Here is a 27669-nt window from a genome sequence, read left to right as displayed (position 1 = left end):
TGAAAATGAAAAAGAAAATGACAACCAACCAGATTAGTCAAAGAATAAAAGCTGGCCAGGCGCAGTGGCTCATGCCTGTAATCCCAGCATTTTGGGAGGCCAAGGCAGGTAGATCACCTGAGGTCAGGAGTTCAAGACCAGACTGGCCAACATGGCAAAACCCTATCTCTATTAAAAATACAAAAATTAGCCAGGCGTGTTGCCAGGCGCCTATAATCCCAAGCTACTGAGGAGGCTGAGGTAGGAGAAACACTTCAACCCAGGAAGCAGAGCTGGCAGTGAGTCGAGATCGCACCACTGCACTCTAGCCAGGGCAACAGAGTGAGAGTCCATCTCAAAAAAAAAAAAAAGAAAGAAAGAAAGAAAAAAAAAACTGGAAAGTAAAGGTCTGCAATGGAGGAATTGTTAGGTATGGTTAATCCATACCATGATACTCTTTAATCCTTCACATCCACTAACAGAGTTCTAAGTACATTTGTGGGAGGATACTAATGGCTATCACAACACAACAGTTATGAAAGAGCCACTGTCATTTGGCAGGCCTCTATCTATCACCCCACTGTTGGTAACAGCAACTCTGCCCACCCCTCTGCCACTCTTGGGCCACGTCATGTAAGTGGTGGTCATCATGCTGGCTGGAGCCAGGAGATAGTGCAGGTTGAAGCCTGGCTGGCTCAGAGTACTGCATTCCTCCTGGCCACAGGGGCTGGTATATGGATGATGGCATTATAATCCAATCAAAACCAACTACACTCAGTCTGGGAATTTTGCTTGAGCTGCTTGGGAGAAAAATCTGTTGCTGAGAGAACAAGACCTAAGTCAATGACAGATGACTGTTTTAGAAAGTCATCCACAAGTGGAAAGCCAGGCAGAGAAAGAAGTTTACACAGTGGAAGTCAAAACTGCAACACAAAGAAATGTGAGCTACATTCAGCCATGCCTGAAGGCAAACTATCCTGGGATTTCCTTGGGGTTAAGTCATCTGTCACTTATACTGATGAAATAAGCATGTAACTGCCTGGAAACGGGACTAGAAGAAGGCTGAGTGCAGGGGTTCATGCTTGTAATCCCAATGCTTTGGGAGCCCGAGGCAGGAGGCCTGCTCGAGGCAAGGAGTTCAAGAATTACTAGACAACATAGTGAGACTCCCATCTCTACAGAAATTTTTAAAAATGTCAGGGGTGGTGATACATGCCTGTACTCCTAGCTACTCAAGAGGCTGAGGCAGAAGGATGCCTTGAGCCCTGGAGTTCAAGGCTGCAATGAGCTATGATTGCACCACTTCTTCCACAGCCTGGGTGACAGAACAAGGTCCTGTCTTTGAGACAGAGTCTTGCTCTGTCGCCCAGGCTGGAATGCAGTTGTGCAATCTCGGCTTACTGCAACCTCTGCTTCCCGGGTTCAAGCAATTCTCCTGCCTCAGCCTCTCAAGTAGCTGGGATTACAGGCATGCACCACCATGCCTGGCTAATTTTGTATTTTCTTCTTTTCTTTAAAGACAGAGTCGTGCAATGGCGTGATCTCAGTTCACTGCAAGCTCCACCTCCTGGGTTCACGCCATTCTCCTGCCTCAGCCTCCCGAATAGCTGGGATTACAGGAGCCTGCCACCATAACCAGCTAATTTTTCGTATTTTTTTTAGCAGAGACAGGGTTTCACTGTGTTAGCCGGGATGGTCTTGATCTCCTCACCTTGTGATCCGCCCACCTCGGCCTCCCAAAGTGCTGGGATTACAGGCGTAGCCACCACGCCCGGCCTGATTCTGTATTTTCAGTAGAGATGCGGTTTCACCATGTTGGTCAGGCTGGTCTTGAACTCCTGACCTCATGTGATCCACCCTCCTTGGCCTCCCAAAGTGCTGGGATTACAGGTGTAAGCCACCATCATTATTATCATTTGGTATGTTCCTTTCTGGCCTAAAAAAAATTTTTTTTCTTAAGGCCGGAAAGGAACATACCAAATGATAATAATGATTATCAGTTACCTCTAGGAGGGGCACTGGGATGAGGGTAGAGGTAAGAGGACTTTAACTCTATCTGTACTATTTGAATTATAACCGGTAAAATTGACTTAAGCATTTTCTTTCTAAAACAAAAATCTTTTAAAGAGATGACAAAAAAGGAAAAATAAATTTAAAAATCCAAAAATCTATGACTGGAATAAGCAAAAATATATGTAGAAAAATGTAAATGCAAAAAACCTAACATATAGAGCATAATCACAAAGTAGGAGCCGCCCCAGTATAATCCTTTAGAAACTGGAAGGAACAGCCAGGTGAGGTGGCTCACTCCTATAATCCCAGCGCTTTGGGAGCACGAGACAGAGGCTGAGGTGGGCAGATCACAACATCAGAGTTCAAGACCGGCTGGAAGCAGTGGTTCACGCCTATAATCCCAGCACTTTGGGAGGCTGAGGCGGGTGGATCACTAGGTCAGGAGATCGAGACCATCTTGGCTAACATGGTGAAAGCCCGTCTCTACTAAAAAATACAAAAACTTTGCCAGGTGTGGTGGCGGGCACCTGTAGTCCCAGCTACTCGGGAGGCTGACGCAGGAGAATGGTGTGAACCTGGGAAGTGGAGCTTGCAGCAGTGATGTGAGATCGCGTCACTGCACTCCAACCTGGATAACAGAGCAAGACTCCATCTCAAAAAAAAAAAAAAAAAAAAAAAAAAAAAAGAGCTCGAGACCACCCTGGCCAACATAGTGAAATCTTGTCTCTACTAAAAATACAAATTAGTACCAGGCACGGTGGCTCACGCCTGTAATCCCAGCACTTTGGGAGGCCAAGGCGAGCAGATCACGAGGTCAGGAAATCGAGACTATCCTGGCTAACACGGTGAAACCCCGTCTCTACTAAAAGTACAAAAAAAGAAAAAGAAAAAGAAAAAAAAATAGCTGGGCATGGTGTCAGACGCCTGTAGTCGGGAGGCTGAGGCAAGAGAATGGTGTGAACCTGGGAGGCAGAGCTTGCAGTGAACCGAGATTGGGCCACAAACCCGGGAGGCAGAGGTTGCAGTGAGCCAAGATCGCACCACTACACTCCAGTCTGTGCAACAGAGCAAGACTCCGTCTCACCAAAAAAATAAACAAAAATAAACAAATAGAAAGAAACTGGAGGGAACAATGTCCTAATGTATTAACAATCATTACATATGAGGTGTGAAAATGTGAGTGGTCTTTTTCTGATTTTCTGTATTTTACAACTTACTTTTTTGGTTTAAGATGGAGTCTTGCTTTGCTGCCCAGGCTGGAGTGCAGTGGCACAATCTCGGCTCACTGCAACCTCCACCTCCCAGGTTCAAGCGATTCTCCTGCCTCAGCCTCCTGAGTAGCTGGGATTACAGGTGCCTGCCACTATGCCCAGCTAATTTTTTTTTTTGTATTTTTAGTAGAGACAGGGTTTCACCATGTTGGCCAGGCTGGTCTGGAACTCCCGACCTTGTGATTCTCCCGCCTTGGCCTCCCAAAGTGCTGGGATTACAACCATGAGCCACTGTACCTGGCTATAACTTCTCTGCAATAAAAAACACATTGCTTCATAATTAATGGCACAATATTTAAACTCTGAATTATTTTTAAGTGATGGCAGCGACCTATACAAAACTAGTTTTGGAATAACGAATTTTAAAATAAGCAGGGTTTAATAAAAGTAGAACTATATTAAAAAAAAAATAGAAAAATCAACTAAAAGGAGACACAACAAAACGCAATAATGGTGAGAATACTGGCATCATTCTTCTCTGCCTCTCACACTTTTTCCTACGAAGTGCTGACTACCTTTCTAAAACACAAAATTAAAACAGACTAAAACTCCAGACTAACAGTTTCAAATTATATTCTGGAGGTTTGGCTGAAAGAAGGAGGAGACGTGGAGGTGCCCTACTGGATTCACACAAAGCAGCTCCACTTTTCTCCTTTTTTTTTTTTCTTTGAGATGGACTTTCACTCTTGTTGTCCAGGCTGCAGTGCAATTTTGTGATCTCGGCTCACCGCAACCTCCACTCCCCAGATTCAAGCGATTCTCCTGTCTGAGCCTCCTGAGCAGCTAGGATTACAGGCATGCACCACCATGCCCAGCTAATTTTGTAAGTTTAGTAGAGACAGGGTTTCACCATGTTGGCCAGGCTGGTCTCAAACTCCCTACCTCAGGTGATCTGCCCACCTCGGCCTCCCAAAGTGCTGGGATTATAGGCATGAGCCACAGCGCCCGGTCTCGCTTTTTTCCATTTTTACATGTTAGGGTTTGGCCCAAGATTTTATTTGTTCATTGGTTATCATTTTTTCAACTAATAAGTAACTGAAACATGAACCGGATTCAATGAACTTCAGAACCTGCCCCAATCGTTCTGGGAAACTTCAAATAAGGAAACTCCTTGTCCAGACTGACAGATTAGCACCTGCCAAAGGCAGAAACCTGCACCAGCCAATCCTGGGCGTACTTTCCAGCCCCAGTTGTATGTCATGGGCCTATGATTCCATCCCATTTCTTAAGAATTCTCAGTTGAAATCTGGGAACAATAATTCCTACATTATAAGGCTGTTATGCAACTAAGAAAAAAAAAGTAAGAGCAGTTAGCATATAGCATATCTACTCCTATGATTATTACCAACGAAAGGCTAAAACTGTCATAAACTTAGTTACTTACGTTCTTTTTCAAACAGCTCTCTAACACCAGGCAAATCTTTTGCAGCTCCAAAGTACTTGTAACCTCGGTTTCCTGGGACTTCTTTTCCTTCATGATCCAGCATTTTAGGACCAACTTTCTTATTGGGAAGAAAAAAGAGAAAATGGATCTGTTAGTTAGTTATTATTTATTTGAGGTGGAGTCTCGCTCTGTTGCCCATTTACTTATTTGAGGTGGACTCTCGCTCTGTTGCCCAGGCTGGAGTGCAGTAGCACAATCTCGCTGCAACCTCCGCCTCCCAGGTTCAAGTGATTTGCCTGTCTCAGCCTCCTGAGTAGCTGGGATTACAGGTGCATGCCACCACGCCTGGCTAATTTTTGTATTTTTAGTAGAGATGGGGTTTCACCATGTTGGCCAGGATGGTCTCGATCTCCTGACCTAGCGATCCGCCTGCCTCGGCCTCCCAAAGTGCTGGGATTACAGGCATAGGCCACTGCGTCTGGCGAATCTTATCTTTAAACCCACTATTTCCATGTTTGCAAATATATTTTAATAGCCGGATGTAGTGGCTCACACCTGTAATCCTAGCACTTTGGGAGGCCAAGGTAGGCGGATCACTTCAGCTTAGGAGTTCAAGACCAGCCTGGGCAACATGGCAAAACCCTGTCTCTACTATACAAAAATTAGCTAGGTGTGGTGATACATCCCTGTAATCCCAGCTACTCAGGAGGCTAGGGCAGGAAGAATTGCTTGAACCTGGGAGGTGGAGATTGCAGTGAGCCAAGATCATGCCATTGCACTCCAGCCTAGGCGACAGAGAGAGACTCTGTCTCAAATATAAAATAAATAAATAAATAAAAAACACTTATGGGCTGGGTACGGTGGCTCACACCTGTAATCCCAGCACTCTGGGAGACCGAGGCGGGAAGATCACTTGAGGCCAGGAGTTCACAACCAGCCTGGGCAACATGGTGAAACCTTGTCTCTACAAAAAAATGCAAAAACTAGCCAGGCATGGTGACATATGTCTATCGTGCCACTGCATTCCAGCCTGGGTGACAGAGCGAGACCCTGTCTCAAAAAAACTAAATAAAAATAGGCCAGGCGCGGTGGCTCATGCCTGTAATCCTAGCACTTTGGGAGGCTGAGGCAGGTGGATCATGAGGTCAGGAGATCGAGACCATCCTGGCTAACACGGGGAAACCCCATCTCTACTATAAATACAAAAAATTAGCCGGGCATGGTGGCGGGTGCTTGTGGTCCCAGCTACTCAGGAGGCTGAGGCAGGAGAATGGTATGAACCCAGGAGGCAGAGCTTGCAGTGAGCCGAGATTGCGCCACTGCACTCCAGCCTGGGTGACACAGCGAGACTCTGTCTCAAAAAAATAAAATAAAAATAAATAAAAATAAAAAACACGATGTTAAGTGACAAAACCTTTAAAAAGATTACCAACAACCTATATGACAATCAGTAGAAAACAAATGAAATACATCCAGAAGATACAACTATATCTATTAAAACTGATGATTTGCTGGGTATGGTGGCTCACATCTGTAATCCCTGCACTTTGGGACACCAAGGCGAGCAGATTACCTGAGGTCAGGAGTTCAAAACCAGCCTGGCCAACATGGTAAAACCCCATCTCTACTAAAAATACAAAAATTAGCAAGGTGTGGTGGTGCACATCTGTAATCTCAGCTCCTTGGGAGGCTGGAGCACAAGAATCACTTGAACCTGGGAGGCGGAGGTTGCAGTGAGCTGAGATCACGCACCACTGCACTGCAGCCTGGACGACAGAGTGAGACTCTGCCTCAAAAAAAAAAAAAAAAAAGACGATTTGACAACTACATGTAGTATGTGACCCTGGACCAGGTCCTGTACTGCAGGGGAAATGCTACCAAGGACATTACTGGGAAAATTGATGAAATGCCACATGGATTCAATTATTGTAGCCAGGTTAAATTTCTTAGACTTGATAGCTCTACCATGGTTATATAAGAGAATATTCTTCTTCTTAGGAAATACACATATATTAAAGAGTAAAGAAGCATGATGTATTTTAACCTACCTTTCAAATGCTTCACAAAAAATAAATCTCAAGGTACATAAAGAAAATAAAGCAAATACAAGTAAAATGTTAAATACTGGTAAATCTGTAAAAAGGGTATATAAAAGTTCTGTATATTTCTGCAATGTTGAGTTAAAAAACATTTTTAAAAATTATACAATTTGGTTGAGCACAGCGGCTCACGCCTGTAATCCCAGCACTTTCGGAGGCTGAGGCAGGATGACTAACTCCAGGAGCTTGAGACCAGCCTGGGCAATATAATGGGACACCATTTCTACAAAAAATTTAAAAATTAGCTGGGCATGGCCAGGGACAGTGGCTCATGCCTGTAATCCCAGCACTTTGGGAGGCCAAGGCAGGTGGATCACCTGAGATCAGGAGATCGAGACCAGCCTGGCCAACATGGTGAAACCCTGTCTCTAATAAAAATACAAAAATTAGCTGGGTGTGGTGGTGGGCACCTGTAATCCCAGCTACTCTGGAGGCTGAGGCATGAGAATTGCTTGAACCTAGGAGGGGGAGGTTGCAGTGAGCCGAAATCACGCCCCTGCACTCCAGCCTGGGTAACAGAGCAAGACTCCGTGTCAAAAAAAAAAAAAAAAAAAAAAATTAGCTAAGCATGGTGGCACACATCTGTCATCTCAGCTGCTCGGGAGGCTGAGGTAAAAGGATCACTTGCACTTGGAGTCAAGGCTGAAGTGAACCATGATCGTGACACTGCACTCCAGCCTGGGGTAACAGAGTAAGATCCTGTCTCAAAAACTAAAAGGCTGGGTGCAGTGGCTCACACCTGTAATTCCAGCACTTTGGGAGACCAACATGGGCAGATCACCAGAGATCAGGAGTTCGAGACCAGCCTGGCCAACATGGTCAAACCCCAACTCTACTAAAATACAAAAATTAGCCAGGTATGGTGGCACACACCTGTAATCTGAACTGCTCCGGAGCCTGGGGCATGAGAATTGTTTGAACCCAGGAGGCGGAGGTTGCAGTGAGCCAAGATCACGCCACTGCACTCCAGCCTGGGTGACAAGGCGAGACTCCATCTCAAAAAAAAAAAAACTAAAATAAAATAAAATAAAACAATTTAATATACTTATCGATCATATGATTATCTGACATGAAGGGGTATTCCTTATACAGTTTAGAGAATAAAGCACGTAGTTGAGAATATTAATGAATTTCTATAATATATACACTAATATGTATTGTTTATATTTTATAATTTTTATATTTATATTCTTTCTCTACACGAAAATATGTACTTGTTTATATAATCAAAGCTACCATTTTGAAAAGAAAAACAAAACCTAGAACCAAAATTGGACATATAGTGAGTATGGTTTCAATTATGACATTCATACAAAAAACAACGGAAGGAAAAAAAAAAGATAAAGAGCATATTCAAGTGGCTGCGCTTATGTAATGGGATTGTGACTGAGTGTTGTTCTGCTTCTTTGTACTTTTCTGAACTTAGTGATATTACTTTTATATGTGGAAAATAAAAACAAAATTATTAAGTATTAAAAGTCTCTGGAAGAAAATATATAAAAATATTAATTTTCATATATTTATATTGAATTTATGTTGAATTTAGGTGGTGGAACTTAACATTTCATATATTAATTTTTTCATACATCTGAGACCACTTTTCTAGGTGGATTAATGAGCTGCTTTTAAGCAGCCTCACAGGAAAAATAAAATCTCCACCACACAACTGCTGAAGAGGTCAGGCAAGTGCTCACTCTGGCAGGACATATACTAAAATCAGAATGATACAGAGAAGATTGGCATATAAAAATAAGAAACAACAAAAATAAAATAAATGAAAAGAAAAAAAGAAGTTAGGCAAGACATCCAAGAGAAAAGAAGGCTCCTAGTGCAGTGCCCAGACACAAAAGGGGCTTCAGAAATGGGAGTGTCTTTCCTCTTCTGCAGTGGGAAGGCTGAATGCTCCATTTGTATGTACTAGGGGGAGAATTACGGTTATGTGTTAAGATTTCTCAAAGGTGAAAAGATCAACACGTAGAAAAACTGCATGTGTTTCTTATATAACATGTTATCGTCCATTGATTAGATACTGTTGTTTCCAGTGATCTGAGGTAGGTCTCATCACAAAAGTGTGAAATAATTAGGCTCTGGGGCAGGAGTTTTCAAAACCAAGACCCATTAGTGCGTCATGAAATCAGTTAAGCAGGTCACAAACATCAATTTTTTAAAAACCAAAATAGAACAGAATAAAAAATATCAAAGTATACCATACTACTGTTTTTTCAGCACCGTTGTGTGCTGGCTTGTGATTGTGTGTGTGTGTGTCTGTGTGTGTTTTACAATGGGCCATGTTCTTAAAAGTTTGAAAGCTATGTTTCTAGAGTATTGTACTTACAGAAGTCCAAAAAAAGGACAGAATGGAGTGTCTCTATGGCTCTCAGATAACAAAGCCAACAAATGGCTGTCTCCAGTTCCTAAGGTGCTCAAATAATGGGAGGAACCATTGTCATTTTATCTTTTTTTTTTTTTTTGAGACAGCATCTTGCTCTGGCACCCAGGCTGAGGTGAGTGGCATGATGACAGCTCCCTGCAGCCTCCACCTCCCAGGCTCAAGCGACCCTCCCACCTCATCCTTCTGGGACTATAAGCATCTGCTACCATGCCTAGCTAATGTTTAAATATTTTGTAGATTAAGGGTCCCACAACGTTGCCTAGGCTGATCTCAAACTCCAGTGCTCAAGTGGTCGTCCTGACTCAGCCTCCCAAACTGCTAGGATTACAGGCGTGAGCCACTGCACCCAGCGAAGAACCATAGTCTTTTCTTTCTTTTTTTTTTGTGGGGGGGAAGGAGTCTGACTCTGTTGCCCAGGCTGGAGTGCAGTAGCGATCTTGGCTCACTGCAACCTCTGTCTTCCAGGTTCGAGTGATTCTCCTGCCTCAGCCTCCCAAGTAGCTGGGATTACAGGCATGCATCACCACACATAGCTAATTTTTGTATTTTTAGAAGAGATGGGCTTTTGCCATATTGGCCAGGCTGGTCTTGAACTCCTGACCTCAAGTGATCTGCCCACCTCGGCCTCCCAAAGTGCTGGGATTACAGGAGTGAGCTACCGCACCCAGGCTCACGGTCATTTTAAACACAAGGCCCAGAGATGAAGCAGCTTACACAAGGCCTTCTGGCTAGTACATACAGATGCCCTGTCTACTGTGATGCAGGTGCTGTGAAGTCTTCCAGCATCATCCTACCCACCTGTTCACAGGTTTCCTGTATCAAGGGACTACTATGGCAGGAATGGGCTAGGAACTGCTGGGGGTGGAAAACTAGATGGGACCCGCCACTGGGGCTGCCATGTACTCACTCCATAATCAGGACCGCCCAGCTCCTTTATCCGGACCTCCCAGTGTCCTTTCTCCCTTAGCAGCTTGTTAATTTCATCATTCAGGTCACGAATTCGAAATTCACCTAAACCAGCTAGAAAACAAAAAGGTTAACGAAATAATTCCATAAAAATCATCAACACCTCCAACACTTACACTCAATATCATACCCTTAAAATCAATGTGAACATCTACAAAGGTACACTACATAAAAATACTCATCTAAATTGATAAGAAAAATAACCCAAATAAATGAAAGGACAAGAATTATAAAGAGTTTCCACTAGCGTAAGAAAAAAAAAATCCTTGAAACTAATTTCATCCTCACTAGCAACCAAAAAAATACAAACTACCCTGAAACAACCCGGCAGTTCCATTTATACAGCTACTGAAATAACAAGCTCTTAAGAGAGAGGGGGAAACAGCAACCAAGGCCAGCAAAGACACAATGAGGCTGGGATGGGCACCCAGGGCTGGCAGCATTCTATGATGGTTTAGCCTTTTCAGGAAAGCAATGTATTGCTATATGGGAAAAATTTCTGGCAAGGACTATAGGGCTAAGAATTAAGCCTAAGGGATTAATTGAAAGGGATGTGCACAACAAATTTCACTGCGGTGCAGCTGGGGCATCACACCATAGAGAAGGTGGGAAAATGGTTAATGAACCCTAATATGTTGAAATGAAACATCATGTAACTGTTGGAAGGGACAATTTGCACACAGTGTAGACACAGCAAGGCCTTTATGAGGTAATGCTGGATGACAACAGCAGGTCCAGAAGGGCTCTTACACCTGGGTTACAGCTAAGACTGATGCTCTAGAAGATGGGCATGAGAGGACTTCTAGGGGTGATGGATACTGCTTGTGGACGTGGTGGCTTTCATGGGTATAAAAATCTGCTGTAATTCATCCAACTCTACATTAAAAATGGAGTAATTTTATTACATGTAATTTTTGCTGGATAAAGTCCATTTTTTAAAAAAAGTCAAACAGGCCAGGCACGGTGGCTCACGCCTGTAATCCCAGCACTCTGGGAGGCCGAGGCAGGTGGATCACGAGGTCAGGAGATCGAGATCATCCTGGCTAACACAGTGAAACCCTGTCTCTGCTAAAAATACAAAAAATTAGCAGGGCATGGTGGCGGGCGCCTGTAGTCCCAACTACTCGGGAGGCTGAGACAGGAGAATGGCATGAACCTGGGAGGTGGAGCTTGCAGTGAGCCGAGATCGTGCCACTGCACTCCAGCCTGGGCGACGAGCAAGACTCCACCTCAAAAAAAAAAAAAAAAAAAAGTCAAACAGGCCGGGTGCAGTGGCTCATGCCTGTAATCCCAGCACTCTGGGAAGCCGAGGTAGGTGGACTGCTTGAGCTCAGGAGTTCAAGCCAGCCTGGGCAACATAGTGAAATCCCATCTCCACCAAAAATACGAAAAATTAACTGGGTGTGGTGGCACATGCCTGTGGTTCCAGCTACTTGGGAGACTGAGGTGGGAGAATCGTTTGAGCCCAGGAGGTGGAGACTGCAGTGAGCTGTGATAGCACCACTGTACTCCAGCCTGGGTGACAGAGTGAGACCTTGACTCAAAAAAAAAAGTCAAGTAAAAAGAATACACTGTAAGTGGGTGCGGTAGCTCACACCTGTAATCCCAGCCTTCTGGGAGGCACAGGAGGATAGATCACTTGAGGTCAGGAGTTCGAGACCAGCCTTGGCCAACATGGGGAGTCCTTGTTTCTACTAAAAATACAAAAATTAGCCGGAAGCGGTGGTGCACACTTGTAATCCCAGCTACTGAGGAAGCTTGAGGCAGAAGAATTGCTTGAGCCTGGAAGACAGAGGTTGCACTGAGCCAAGATCATGCCACTGCACTCCAGCCTGGGCGACAGGGCAAGACTGTCTCAAAAAAAATAAATAAATAAAAAGTTTTAAAAAAATACATTTTAGAACCTCCCACTCCCATGTTCTGTTCTGTTAAGAAAGAAAAAGATCTGCCACCACCATGGTGAGACTTTCCAGTGCTAAAGACACAGAGAACTCAAAGCAGCCCAATCATCTGCCCAATCATCTGAGGGCCTCAACCAAAGCAAACGGAGAGGATTCCAGAAGCCTCTCCCAAAGCAAAGCCAAGACATCTTGGAGAAAACAAAAATCACATGTTTTACGTTTTTTCATTGACTTTCCAAAATCTATATATAAAAACATTACTTTTTGGTACATAATGAGTTTTCACAAATGCATATAATCATGTAATCATGACCACAATTAAGACACAAAAAGTTCCATCGCCCCAAAACATTCCCTTATGTGCCACTATAGTCACCCCCTCCCCTTACCCAACTTTTGGCCACTAGTAAACATAATGTATTTTGTTCCTATAATTTTGCTTTTCCAGAACATCATATAAATGGGATCATAAACTATACAGCATTTTGAGTTTTGTTTCTTTCACTCAGCATTATGCTCAAAAGCATGCTTTTGAGATTCATCCATATATTTTAATTTTATTTATTTACTTTGATTATTATTATCATTTACAAAGATGAGGCCTTACTATGTTGCCCAGGCTGGTCCCCAACTCCTGGGCTCAAAGCGATCCTCCCACCTTGGTCTCCCAAAGTGCTGGGGATTATAGGCATGAGCCACAGTGCCTAGTCTATATGTTTGTTTTTACTACTGAGTATTATTTTATTGTATAGACACACCTCAGTTTGTTTATCCATTCACCAGAAGGACCTTTGGGTTGCTTCCAGTTTTGGGACTACTATAAACATTATGTATGAGTTTTTGTGTAACAGAAAAGGATTACATTTCTCTTGGAGAAATATCTAGGAATGGAATTGCTGGATCACAGGTTAAGTGTATGTTTAACTTTATAAGAAACCACCAAACCCCATTTTAAAGTAGCTGTTCCATTTTGCCTCCTCACTACCAGTGCATGTGAGTTCATTACTTCACATACTCACCAGCACTTGGCATTGTCACTATTTCTTTAAGTCATTCTATTAAGTGTGTAGTATCTTGTTTTAATCTGCATTTCCTTTATGACTATTATGTTAAATACATGAAAAGATGCTCATCTGCCTCTATATATATATTTTTTTTTTTAGACAGTCTCGCTCTGTTGCCCAGGCTGGAGTGCAGTGGTACAATCTCAGCTCACTGCAACCTCTGCCTCTCAGGTTCAAGCTATCCTCATGCCTCAGCCTCCCAAGTAGTTGGTATTACAGACGTGAGCCACCACACCCAGCTAATTTTTGTAGTTTTAGTAGAGACAGGGTTTTGCCATCTTGGCCAGGCTAGTCTCAAACTCCTGGCCTCAAGTGATCCACCCATCTCGGCCTCCCAAAGTGTTGGGATTACAGGCGTGAGCCACCGTGCCGAGCCTACATATTTTCTTTGGTAAAGTATCTGTTCAAAATTTTGCCCACTTCTTAAAACAAATTATATATTTTTTTCTTTTTTTTTTGAGATGGAGTCTCACTCTGTCACCCAGGCTGGAGTGCAGTGGCACGATCTCTGCTCACTGCAAGCTCCGCCTCCTGAGATCACGCCACTTCCCACCTCAGCTTCCCGAGTAGCTGGGACTACAGGCGCCTGCCACCAAGTCCGGCTAATTTTTTTTGTATTTTCAGTAGAGACAGGGTTTCCCCGTGTTAGCCAGGATGGTCTCAATCTCCTGACCTTGTGATCCACTCGCCTCGGCCTCCCAAAGTGCTGGGATTACAGGTGTGAGCCACCACGCCCTGCCGCAAATTATATTTTCTTATTGATCAATTTTTAAGAGTTATTTGTCATCCCTTTCTCCACTGAATTGTTTTCATAACTTTGTCAAAAGTCAATTGACCAAGCCAGACATAGTGGCTCATGCCTGTAATCCCAACACTTTGGGAGACACAGATGGGAAGACTGCTCAAGTCCAGCCTGGGCAACAAGAGCCCATCTTTACAAAAAATTTAAAAATTAGCCAGGCAGGGCTGGGCGCAGTGGCTCACACCTGTAATCCCAGCACTCTGGTAGGCCGAGGCGAGCAGATCACATGAAGTTGGCAGTTCGGGACCAGTCTGACAAACATGGAGAAACCCTATCTCTACTAAAAATACAAACAATTAGCTGGGCATGGTGATGCGTGCCTGTAATCCCAGCTACTTGGGAGGCTGAGGCAGGAGAATCGCTTGAACCCAGGAGGTGGAGGTTGCAGTGAGCTGAGATCACGCCACTGCACTCCAGCCTGGGCAACAAGAACGAAACTCCATCTCAAAAAAAAAAAAAAAAAAAAAAAAAAATTAGCCAGGCCTGCCAGGAACAGCAGCTCACGCCTGTAATCCCAGCACTTTGGGAGGCCAAGGTGTGCAGATCAGGTCAGGAGATGGAGACCATCCTGGCTAACACAGTGAAACCCCGTCTCCACTAAAAAAAAAAAAAAATATATATATATATATATATATACACAAAAAAATCTGCCATGCATGGTGGCATGCACTTGTAGTCCCAGCTACTCGGGAGGCTGAGGCAGGAGAATTGCTTAAACCCTGGAGGCAGAGCTTGCAGTGAGCCGAGATCGTGCCACTGCACTCCAGCCTGGGCAACAGAGCAAGACTCCATCTCAAAAAAAAAAAAAGAAAGAAAAAAATTAGCCAGGCATGGTGGCATGCATCTGCAGTCTCAGCTACATGAGAGGTTGAGGCAAAAGGATCACTTGAGCCCAGGAGGTGGATGCTGCAGTGAGCTATGACTGCACCACTGGACTCCAGCCTGGGTGACAGAGAAAGGCTCTATTAAAAAAAAAAAAAAAAAAAAAGTCAACTGACCATTTATGTGCGGCTCTATTTCTGGACTTCTACTGGACTTCTAATTCTGTTTCCTTGGTCTATGTGCCCTATCCTTTCACCAATACCACATTACCTGGAAGCTGGAGCTTTCTATTACATCTTGAAATCAGGTGGAATGAATGCTCCAATTTTGTTCCTTTTCAAAATTGTTTTGGCTATTGTAGTTCGCCTTTCCAATTAAATTTCAGACACAGAATATCAATGTAAACAAAAAATCCTGTTAGAATTTTGATTGTGATATATTTGAAGACAGAAAGAATCAACATCTTTACTGTGTTAAGTCTTCTCATACGACAGCACAGTATATTTCTCCATTCATTCAGGTCTTCTTTGGTTTCTTTAATCATTGCATCCTAGTTTTCAGCATACAGATCCTGACTGTATTTTGTTAGATTTATACCTAAGTATGGCCAGGTGCAGTGGCTCATGCCTGTAATCCCAGCACTTTGGGAGGCCGAGGCAGGTGGATCACAAGGTCAGGAGATCCAGACCATTCTGGCTAACACGGTGAAACCTCGTCTCTACTATAAATACAAAAAATTAGCTGGGCGTGGTGGCGGCCACCTATAGTCCCAGCTACTCGAGAGGCTGAGGCAGGAGAACGGCGTGAACCTGGGAGATAGAGCTTGCAGTGAGCTGCACTCCAGCCTGGGGGACACAGCGAGACTCCATCTCAAAATAATAATAATAATAATTTTTTAAAAAGATTTATACCTAAGTTATTTCTTGTGTTTTGGTGCTTTTGTAAATAGCACTTTAAAAAAATGTTGTATTTCCAGCTATTCAATGTTAGTATATAACTTTGAAGCTGAGCATGGTGGCTCACACCTGTAATCCCAGCACTTTGGGAGGCTGAAGCAGGCAGATCAATTGAGCCCAGAAGTTCCAGACCAGCCTAGCCAACATGGTGAAACCCTGTCTCTACTAAAAATACAAAAATCAGCCAGGTGTGGTGGTGGATGCCTGTAGTCCCAGTTACTCGAGAGGCTGAGGCAGAATAGTTTGAACCTGGGAGGCAGAGGTTGCAGTGAGCCGAGACTGGGCCACTGCACTCCAGCGTGGGCGACAGAGCAAGACTCTGTCTCAAAAAAAAAAAAAATTATATATATATGTGTGTGTGTGTGTGTGTGTGTGTGTATGTGTGTATATATATATAAAATTCTGTATACTGAACTTTTCTGTGAACTTGATAAACTCACTTATCCATTTTAGAATTCTTTCTGTAGGTTCCTTGGGATTTTCTACATACAAAATTATGTAGGATTTTAGGCTGGGCATGGTGGCTCATGCCTGTAATCCCAGTACTTTGAGAGGCAGAGGCAGGCAGATCACCTGAGGTTGGGAGTTCGAGACCAGGCTGGCCAACATGGCGAAACGCTGTCTCTACTAAAAATACAAAAATTAGCCAGGCATTGTGGCACATGCCTGTAGGCCCAGCTACTCAGGAGGCTGAGGCAGGAGAATTGCTTGAACCCAGGGGGCAGAGGTTGCAGTGAGCTGAGACTACGCCACTGCACTCCAGCCTGGGTGACAGAGCGAGACTCCATCTCAAATAACAAAGAAAATTATATAGGATTTTCTACATTACAATAAAGACAGTTTTATTTATTACTTTCTAATCTTTATGCCTTTTATTTCCTTTTCTAACTTTACTGCACTAGCTAGGATTTCCAGCATCATGCTGAATATAGTGGTGAGAATGGATGTCTTTGCCTTATTCCTGATCTTAGGAGGAAAGCATTCAATCCTTCACCATTAAATAGTTTAGACTATGGGTTTCTTATTAGAAGTACTTTAGCAGGGCTGGGTGTGGTGGCTCATGCCTATAATCCCAGCACTTAGGGAGGCCAAGGTGGGTGGATCACCTGAGGTTGGGAATTCGAGACCAGCCTTGCCAACATGGTGAAACCCTGTCTCTACTGAAAATACGAAAATTAGCTAGGCGTGGCGGCTGGCGCCTGTATTCCCAGCTACTCGGGAGGCTGAGGCAGGAGAATCAATTGAACCTGAGAGGCGGAGGTTACATTGAGCTGAGACTGCACCACTGCGCTCCGGCATGGGTGACAAGAGCAAAACACCATCTCAGAAAAAAAAAAGAAAAAAAAAAAAAGAAGTGCTTTATCAAGGTAAAAAGCTTCCTTTTATTCCCAGTTTGCTGAGTTCTTATCATGAATGTCTAATTTTGTCAAATACTTTTTCTGCATCTACTTAGATCATCATACAGTTTTTCTTCTTTAGAATGACATAGTGAATTAACTTATTTTTGAATGTTGAATCAACTATGGTTTTCCAGAATAAATCCTACTTAGTTGTTATGTATTATCCTTTTTATACATTGCTAGGTTTGATATGCTAGTATTTCATTAAAGATTTTGTCTATATTCATAGGAAATAGTGGTCAGTAGTTATTTCCCATATCTTTTTCTGATTTTAGCATGAGGGTAACACTGATAATAAATATTCATAAAATGAATTCTAATGATACTAATACTAAAATTCATAAAATGAGTTAAAAAGTGTTCCCTTTTCTTCCATTTTCTTGAGGAAACTATGTAGAGTTGGTATTATTTCTTCCTTAAATATTTAGTAGAACTGACCAGTGAAGCCATCTGGGCCTGGAATTTTCTTTGTAGAAAGTTATTTAGAAACGAATTCAATTTCTTTCCATCTTTTTTCTATTTTTTTTTCTGAGATGGACTGTCACTCTGTTACCCGGGCTGGAGTGCAGTGGCCCAATCCTGGCTCACTGCAACCTCTGTCTCCTGGGTTAAAGTGATTCTCCTGTCACAGCCTCCCAAGTAGCTGGGATTACAGGCACACGTCACCATGCCTGGCTAATTTTTGTATTTTTCGTAGAGATGGGGTTTCACCATGTTGGCCAGCCTGGTCTTGAACTCCTAACCTCAGGTGATCCACCCACCTCGGCTTTCCAAAGTGCTGCGGTTATAGGTGTGAGCCACGATGCCCAGCCTTGATTTCTTTAACAGATACAGGACTACTCAGGTTTACCATTTCTTCTTGAACTGTGTCTCTAAACAGTGGAATTATTGACACTGTGGTTTATTTAGGATAATTATTTGTAGGAAGCTTAACACATCCCTGGCCTCTACCCACTATATGCCAGTAGCACCCTTCCAGTTGTAACAATCAAAAATTTCTTCAGGGCCAGGTGCGGTGGCTCACGCCTGTAATCCCAGCACTTTGGGAGGCTGAGGCAGGTGGATCATGAGGTCAGGAGATCGAGACCACCCTGGCTAACATGATGAAACTCCATCTCTACTAAAAACACACAAAAAATTAGCCGGGCGTGGTGGCAGGTGCCTGTATCCCAGCTACTCAGGAGGCAGAGGTTGTGGTGAGCCAAGATCATGCCACTGCATTCCAGCCTGGGCAACAGAGCGAGACTCCGTCTCAAAACAAAACAACAATAAAAAAATGAACTACTTCTTGGCCAAGCACAGTGGCTCACACCTGTAATCCTAGCTCTTTGGAAGGCTGAGGAGGGTGGATCACCTGAGGTCAGGAATTTAAGACCAGCCTGTCCAACATGGTGAAACCCCATCTCTACTAAAAAATTACAAAAATTAGCCAGGTATGATGGAGGGTGCCTGTAATCCCAGCTACTCAGGAGGCTGAGGCTGGAGAAACTGCTTGAATCCAGGGAGGTGGAGGTTGCAGTGAGCCGAGAATTCGCCACTGCACTCCGGCCTGGGTGACAGAGAGCAAGACTCTGTCTCAAAAAAAAAAAAAAAAAAAGAACCACTCCTCTTAAATGAGCTTTGGCAGTTTGTGAATTATAAGGAATTTAAGGAATTGACCTATTTCATCTAAGTTGTCAAATTTATGGGCATAAAATTGTCTGTAATATTTCCGTATTATCCTTTTAATGTCTAGAGTCTATAGTAATATTCCCAATTTGGTTCCTAATATTCTTAATTTGTGTATTTTTTTCTTGGTCAGTCTGACTAGAAGTTTATCAATTTTATTGATCTTTTCAAAAAACCAGCTATTGGGCTGTTTTCTCTACTCATCTTGTTTTCAATGTTAATTGATTTCTTATCTTAACCATTTCCTTCCTTCTGCTTCCTTTGCGTTTAATTTGTTCTTCTTTTCTTTTTTTTGAGTAGCTGGGACTATAGGCGCCCACCACCACGCCCGGCTAATTTTTTGTATTTTTTAGTAGAGACAGAGTTTCACCGTGTTAGCCAGGATGGTCTCGATCTCCTGACCTCGTGATCCGCCTGTCTCGGCCTCTCAAAGTGCTGGGATTACAGGCTTCAGCCACTGCGCCTGGCCTCTTCTTTTCTAATTTCGTAGGGTAGAAGGTTAGATCACTGATTTGAAAACTTCCATAATTTTCCATTATTTCAGTGCTATATATATATTTTTTGTTTGTTTGTTTTGAGATGGATTCCTGGAGTGCATTGGCAGGATCTTGGCTCACTACAACCTCCGCTTCCTGGATTCAAGCGATTCTCCTGCTTCAGCCTCCAGAGTAGCTAGGATTACAGGCACATGCCACCACACCCAGCTAATTTTTGTATTTTTAGTAGAAACAGGGTTTCACCATGTTGGCCAGGATAGTCTCTTTATCTCCTGACCTCGTGATCCACCCACCTCAGCCTCCCAAACTGCTGGGATTATAGGCGTGAGCCACTGCACCAGGCCAGTGCTATACATTTTTAACTAAGCACTATATCCCATAAATTTTTTCATCTCCTAAATTTTGACATTATGTTTTCACTCTAATTAAATTCAAAATATCTTCTAATTTCTTTGCTGTTTCCTCTCAGACACATGAATTATTTAAAAGCGTGTTAATTTCCAAATATTTAGGAATTTTTCAGATATGAATCTATTGTTATAATCAGAGAAAATACTTTGTGTAATTTCATTTTTTTTTTTTTGAGATGGAGTTTCACTCTTGTTGCCGAGGCTAGAGTGCAATGGTGTGATCTCGGTTCACTGTAACCTCCACCCACCAGGTTCAAGTGACTCTTCTGCCTCAGCCTCCCAAGTAGCTGGGATTACAGGCATGCACCACCACACCCAGATAATTTTGTATTTTCAGTAGAGATGGCGTTTCTCCATGTTGGTCAGGCTGGTCTCAAACTCCCGCCCTCAGGTGATCCTCCCTCCTTGGCCTCCCAAAGTGCTGGGATTATAGGCCTGAGCTACTGCACCCGGTCTCAAATATTTTAAATTTGTTAACATTTGTTCTGCAGCCCAGAATATGTTTTATTTTGGTGAACGTTCCATGTGCTCTTAAAAAAGACCATGTATTAGGCCGGGCGTCGTGGCTCATGCCTGTAATCCCAGCACTTTGGGAGGCTGAGGCGGGCGAATCACGAGGTCAGGAGATGGAGACCATCCTGGCTAAAGCAGTGAAACCCTATCTCTACTAAAAGTACAAAAAAATTAGCCAGGCATGGTGGCAGGCGCCGATAGTCCCAGCTATTCGGGAGGCTGAGGCAGGAGAATGGCATGAACCCAGGAGGCGGAGCTTGAACTGAGCCGAGATCGTACCACTGCACTCCAGCCTGGGCGACAGACTGAGACTCTGTCTCAAAAAAAAAAAAAAAAACCACAAAAAACAAATAAACCATGTATTCTTTTTTGTTAGGTACAGTGTTGTGAGGTAGAGTATTCCACAACTTTCAACTACATCAAACTGACTGATCGTATTGATTGGCTCTTCTATGTCCTTACTCATTTACTATACTTGTTCTACTGATTATTGTGAGAGGAGTGTTGAAGTCCTCAAGTCTAACTGTGGATTTGAGAATCAAGCACTTTAAAGGAACAGGTTTGCTTACCATTCTGAATCTGAGCCACTTTTTTAGAGATCTCTCCAATGATCTATTAAAAAAAAGTAATACATTTTAATGAGTTTTGAATATGTTAGAAAGTATAGAAAAACTATAATTGAAAATTAGTATTTAAAAATACTTAGACTTTTGGTTTAATAGTCATTTAGATAGTAAGAAGAAATGAGAGACTTGTTACTTCTACTGAAATCAAATTTACCAGAACATACCTGTCGTCTCCACTTCTCAGCTTTGGGCAGCTCAGTACATTCTGAGGCCAGAAAGGGTCTTCGTTCCTAAGGAGAAAAAAATAACACATTTCCATTATACTATTTACAAGTTTCATACAACATTAACAACTGATTCAGGCCTTAAGCCTAAATCATCTAATGGCCTAAATACATTTGAAGTTTTCATTCCAGATGATTCTCATTAAGCCTTAAACCTCATTCTACAATCTCTCCTTAGGAAAAACATTCATTGCATTGTATTTAGTACTGAAAAGAACTTAACTGTCCTGCAATAGAGAGACAGCTAAACTAGGTTATAGCTATTTCATGGCATATTTATAGTACCTTAAGAAACAATGTCTATCAGTGTTTAAAACAAACACACATAAATATGGGTGTATACATATACATGTGCATATAAAATTAAAAAAAAAAATCCAAAGAATGGTATATATTATCTCTAATTTGGCTGAGTCTCTAAGAGATGAAATCATTTACCAGTTTCAGCTTACAGCTGTTCTCCACAACTTACTCCAGTCCCTATTATTCAATATTAGAGCTGGAGTAATACAGGACCCAATCATCAGGCCGGGCACAGTGGCTCATCCCAGTAATCTCCACTTTGGGAGGTCGAGGCAGGCAGATTGCCTGAGGCCTGGAGTTTGAGACCAGTCTGGCCAACGTGGTGAAACCCCATCTCTACTAAAAATACAAAAAAATTAACTGGGCGTGGTGGTGTGTGCCTGTAATTCCAGCTACTTGGGAGGCTGAGGCAGGGGAATTGCTTGAACCAGGAAGATGGAGGTTGCAGTGAGCCAAGATCACGCCACTGCACTCGAGCCTGGGCGACAGAGCGACAGTCCATCTCAAAAAAAAAAGGGAGGGGGCCCACTCATCATAATACAGAATAAACTGAAAAACAAGCAGGCAGATCCATCACCCTGCCTCAGCTATGAGGAGGTATTGGAATTCAAGTGTACAGACTCTCAAGAGCGTCAGCAGGTACAGATAAGAAATAGGAAATTTTGAAGTTTGAAGTCTGTTGACCTGGAGTGCAGCGGCGCGCTCTCGGCTCACTGCAACCTCCATCTGCAGGGCTCAAGTGATTCACCTGCCTCAGCCTCCCAAGAGCTGGGATTACAGGTGCCTGCCACCATGCCCAGCTAATTTTTGTATTTTTAGTAGAGACAGGGTTTCACCATGTTGGCCAGGCTGGTCTGAAACTCCTGACCTCCAATGATCCACCCGTCAGCCTCTACTGTGCTGGGATTACAGGCGTGAGCCACTGCACCCAGCTTTTTTTTTGACAGGTTCTCACTGTGTCACCCAGGCTGGAGTGCAGTGGCATGATCATGGCTCACTGCAATGTAAGACTCCTGCATTCAAGTGATCCTCCTGCCAACAGCTTCCCCAGTAGCTGGGACTACAGGCAGGCACCACCATGCCTGGCTAGGCTAATCTTGTATTTTTTTGTATAGAAAGGATTTTGCCATGTTGTCCAGACTGGTCTCAAACTCCTAAACTGAAGTGATCCACCCACCTCAGCCTCCCAAAGTACCGGGATTACAGGCATGAGCCACTGTGCCCAGTCTGCATTTATTCTTGATACTTTACAGTTCATGAGGAAGATTTACACCAACCTTCACTTTTCCCTCTTCCAGCTGAGCCTGGCGAAATCTTGCTAAGGCCGTCCTATCAGGGATATAAAAGACTGCATTAGATCCTGTTCACACAGACTTCTCATTACCCATGTTCCTGGATGGGTTAGATCTGCTTATGATCGTATTTAATGTCATATATATATATATATATATATATATATATATATAAAGAAACCACAGAGTAGTTAGGGATTTCCATGTTCTCAGGAGTAGGGATTAACGGGCAATTTGTATTCCTGAACACCCAAGAATATATTTTACTTACACTACACACAAGGACTGTGGGAAACTCTACTTATCAGACCACTGTGAGGAGCAACACATCCAGGTGTTAAAAGGCTAACATCCTGGTGTTCTCTAGCTGTCACTCTCACAACTCCTGCACCAACCACCGGTGAACAAATGTACATCCAGTGTAAAAGTTCTGGAAACTATGAGAAAACACATTAACGGAAAAAACAAATGGGCAAAAACAGGAATGCTATTTTTAACTTATGTAAAGAAAGAAACAGCTTCTCAAAAGGCTCAGATACCAAAAAGAAGAAATACGAAAAGAGTTACATGGTGGTTATTAAGTTACAAAAAATTGATACTTACATGGCCTTTTCTGCATTTCGGGCCTGGAAAGAGAGAAAAGAGAAGAAAAATGCCCATGTTTAAAATATATTTTTTTCTTGCCATTTACTTTTTAGTGAAAAGTTTTACAAGAATACAGTCACAAGCAAACCACTTGAACTACTATATGAACAACAATAAACAAAAATTAAATATGTCCAAATCCTGTGACCAAGGCTGTGCCTCCCTCTACTTAAAATCTTTACTCCTCCACTGACCCTAACACCTTGTATCTGGCTAACTCGCATTATTCTTCCTTCAAATTTTACTTGTGTCATGACCACCCAGAACATTATTCTGTGACCCTTTCTTCCCAGTTAGGCTGGTGTCCTCTATCAAGGATTATACTTACCATGGCACTTAACACCCAGCATCACAATTGCCTGTTCCCTGCCAGTGGTATTTGGGGAAAATAAGTCTGAAGACTGCCTTTCGTAAAGTAAGCTTTATGTAAGTACTGTCACACTAAATGTCAACTGAATTATCCCTGAAACACAGTGTCTGACAGAGACCGAGTTTTCTGGGTTGGAGTCTAGGTAGAAAGGGTCCCAGCTAAGTCAGGGACTTACATTCCCAGTTCTTCCACTTACCATCTCTGAGAAGTAGTCTCTCTATAACTCAAGTTTCCCCATCTTTACAATAGGGTGCATACCTCATCTCACAGAGGTGTCACGATGTCTTCATGAGATAAATACAACAAGCATGCAGTTTACAGACACTCAGCAAAATTGAGTTCAATTTAAGTCTCCTTTGAGACTCTCCCCTTCAACTGACAGAAACAAACTTGGCAAATGCTTGGTAGATAGGCGAACACCGCAGTAATTTGGGACATACCTTCTCACAGAAACGGCTACCTCTTCTTTTTTTTTTTTTTTCTGAGATGGAGTCTCGCTCTATCGCCCAGGCTGGAGTGCAGCGGCGCGATCTCGGCTCACTGCAAACTCCGCCTCCCGGGTTCACACCATTCTCCTGCCTCAGCCTCCCGCGAAACGGCTACTTCTATTCCACTAGTTTCTCTCTTTTTCTTGGGAGCTTGTGCTCATCAATCTACAATGGCTTCCAATATATCTCATATAACCTAACCATGACGCCCCGTGTTTCTTACAGGGGCTTCACTTAATGAAAATAATACAGTAGCCAATATTACAGTAACCAATTAACATTTTTGTACCGGCACTACGTGCATTCTTATATTTACACGTCGTAAATGCTTCTTGAAGAAATGAAGAAACAACAAATGACGCCAGACCACAGAGAGCACACCCTCATAGAACATTTCCTGTCTGTGCCATTCATTTCTTCAATAGTTATTGAACATCTACAATGACTCTATGAGACGTTAAGGAAGCAATAATGAAAAGACCCTACCCTCGTGATGTTTGTATATTATGGAGCAGACTGAGAACGGACATAAATGAAATAATCCCAGAAACATATAGTCACAACTGCTCTTAATCTTCTCTGTGGTATTTAGGGACAAACAGCCGGCCCACACTATGCACCGTAACTCGGAGCGGGCCCTAGCGCTTCTCTGTGTCTGTTTCCCTCAGGTTAAAGAGCTTCATCGGGATTAAGACACTGTCCAGAACGATAACGCGGCTCCCCAGTTTCCAGTTTTTCAATTTGCGACAGCTAAACGAGGCAGGAAGAGAATCCCCTCGTTACACCAAAGAACCTGAAGCCCTCAGCAGTGCACGCCTGAGCCTCTACGCCATGAGCGCCCCAGGGGGACCGGGCGCCCCCCCGGCCTGCCCACCCACCCTACTCACCATGGTGTCGCTAAGGGCGCCGTCCTGGAGCCCCGCGGCCCCTGTCCAAGAAACTCCACAGGCCCAAAAGATGCCGACGCTCACAGGAACTGAAGATTCTAACTGCCCACAGACACTGATGTTTTGTCGGAAACGCAAAAGAAAGGGACCGGAAGTGAAAGGGAGTACCGGACGTGCCCAGACGAAGCCGACGCTCGCAGGAACTGAAGATTCTAACGGCCCACAGAGCCTCATGTTTTGTCGGAAACGTAAAAGAAAGGGACCGGAAGTGAAAGGGAGATCCAGCCGGAGATTGGGAGAGATAATTCCGGCGCGCTCCGGCAGGCGGTCTTCCGGTAGCGCCAGCACGCGGCACCATCACACGCAGCTGTGGGATCGGGCTTGCGCAGAGAGACTGTAGGTTTTCGGACTCAGCCTGGGCGGCGGGTCTTAGCTCTCGAAACAGGCGGTGCGAAATGTCTTGCGTTCACTATCGGTAGTGCGGGAGCAGGCGGCGCTGGGCGCCGTTTTGTGGAAGGCTGAGTTTTCGCCGCTACTCTAATCCCACTGGCTTCCTTCTTGATTCTTCTGTGAGAGCAAATATCCCCTTTTGGAAATTACTGGACATCATCTCTGACTGCGACGAGGCACCTACGGCCCGGACAGCTCCCGTAGTGTGAGCTGGAGTGTGCGTCCTGCAGGAGTTGGAGCTGGCCGGGCTTCGTAAACTCCTTCACGTTTCCGTGTCACTTCTTAGGGCCATTTCTGGCTCGTCTGCTGGAATCGCGGGGCCTTTCAGAGCTGGACGATGCTTGAGGTCATCCTCTTTTAAAATACAAATTTAAGTTCCAGGCAAAAAGTGCCACTTAGGGGAGGAGGGTGGATGGAGAAGTGCTATCACTGTGTCCTGAGAACATTGCTGGGACCAGAGGATCCTTAGACAAGGACCAGGAAGACAGGAGAGGTCCCTAGTAGGAGACGTTCTGATGGTTACTCCCGCATGGTGTCAGCAGTGAGGGGAGCTGTGGTGGGGAATTCAGGTGAGGGCCCGCAGCAAATTCAGTTACAGCCGCTTTCCCCTTTCAAGCATGGTGCCTCAGCTGTAGGGACTCCCTCCACCACGGGACCTAACTAGTGATGGGCACCCTAGCAGCAGCCAGCAGGCACAAGCCAAAGAGAGAAGCAGCTGACATGTGGTTCGGGATAAGACAGGACAGGAAAAGTACTTAGTCACCAGAATCTCGTGCCTGAAATGTGACAAGTTTTAAGTGGGCATATGACCGCCCCACTACAGACCCCATCCTCCCACCTGTCTGGTTTATGATTTGTAATGGTCGGTGAGAATCGAGTCAAAGGGATGTGTGACATAGATGAAGCCATGACAAAAATACACATCCCTTGCCCTTTTCCTTTCTCTGCTGACTGAGAGGTGTCCATGGGATCAGCCAACCTGAATTCAGAAATGGAAGTATTGTGAAGATGCCAGAGTCCCCCCCTCCCAGCTCTGCAACACTGAGCTCTGTAAAATGAGAAAAATAAAAACATGTCTTGTTAAGGCCTCTGCATCTGGGGGTCTTTTGTTCAAGCAGCTTAACTTTTACCTTAAATATCTGATCTCAAACAAGCAGGGTCATTCCTCACTCAAATGAGACCTTCTCAACATGTCCATACCGCCTTTATCCATTAAGTCCCTGACTCTAGGATGCAGAGATCACATATTAACAGGATTCAAGAGGTGTTACCTATGTTGTCCTAGCATCTGCTCCCCCTACTCACTTATCTCAGTTCCATTTGGGTAGCCCTCTGGTTGTAGGGAAGGGAACTGCATCCCCAGCTTTAAGTATGGATCAAGCACTAGATTAAGCTATTCCATCCATCCCATCTCCTTAGGCATAGTGACTGGCGGACTTAAGACCCAAGCTGACCTAGTCAGAATGGGTCTTGAGACTTGCTTGCAATGCTGGAGAAAATACATCCTGCTGGATGTCAGACAAAAGGTAATATCAACTGTCAGCCACTTAAGAGCTCAGGAGACAAGATTTAGTGTTTGGTGACATCATTGGGTGGATGAGAATAAGGCTTTGCCTCCAGCCCACTTAAATATTTAGTTATGTGAAGATTTATGTAAAATTCTTTAGGGTTGCAACAAATAGTCAGACCTATCTTGCCAGTCTGCTAAATGGCCCTCCTTTCTCTGCTCCCACTGATCTTGCCTTTGTTTGTGCTGCTCCTTTTGCCTGTAGCACCCCTTCCTTTATCCCCCTGCCACTTGAGACAGTTTAGACATCTGGGATTCCAATCCCAACTATGATCTGTCATTGGATCACATCACTAATCCTAAAGCAGCAGTTGTAAACTTCTGGCCAGCAGGCTGGATTTGGCCAACAAAGCTGCTATGATTTACATCAGGTTACAAAAATTAGAAAATCTCACATACAGATGCTGATGTGAGACGACATTGAGCCTACATTCCTGAACAGCAACCGCACAGGTGAAAAAAAATCTGGTTTTATTAGTTCATGTGTTTTAAGTGGCATAGAATAATGTCATACATCAAATTGGGTGAAAAAAACTAATATTAAAAAGATATTTTCCAGCTTCAGGCAGGACTTTTGCCTAACATTCATATATATGTCCCCTAGCATCCATGTAAGTGCCTCAAATGTTGTCCTCCACTAAACATGGATTCACGGGAGAGCAGGTATGGCAGGGAGAAAA

The 27669-nt window shown here is 43.7% G+C and overlaps 1 protein-coding gene across 1 annotated transcript in view; it reads right to left on the bottom strand.

The window, feature by feature from the left end:
- The window catches only part of ISY1 (ISY1 splicing factor homolog), a 34085-nt gene extending 8979 nt beyond the window's left edge, over positions 1–25106 (bottom strand). The window contains exons 1-7 of the mRNA XM_005571740.4: positions 24973–25106; positions 23186–23208; positions 22568–22619; positions 20928–20993; positions 20707–20749; positions 10046–10158; positions 4648–4765 (exon numbers count right to left, since the gene is read on the bottom strand). Of these exons, the coding sequence (XP_005571797.2) occupies positions 4648–4765; positions 10046–10158; positions 20707–20749; positions 20928–20993; positions 22568–22619; positions 23186–23208; positions 24973–24975 (418 nt within the window). The 5' untranslated portion in view covers positions 24976–25106. The remainder of the gene's footprint in view (positions 1–4647; positions 4766–10045; positions 10159–20706; positions 20750–20927; positions 20994–22567; positions 22620–23185; positions 23209–24972) is intronic.
- Between the last annotated feature and the right edge of the window lie 2563 nt (positions 25107–27669).

The sequence above is a fragment of the Macaca fascicularis genome, chromosome 2 (genome assembly GCF_037993035.2).
Source record: "Macaca fascicularis isolate 582-1 chromosome 2, T2T-MFA8v1.1".
NCBI classification, from domain to species: domain Eukaryota; kingdom Metazoa; phylum Chordata; class Mammalia; order Primates; family Cercopithecidae; genus Macaca; species Macaca fascicularis.
The sequence above is the reverse complement of the archived record's forward strand: the minus strand, read 5'-3'. Positions and strand labels throughout refer to the sequence as shown.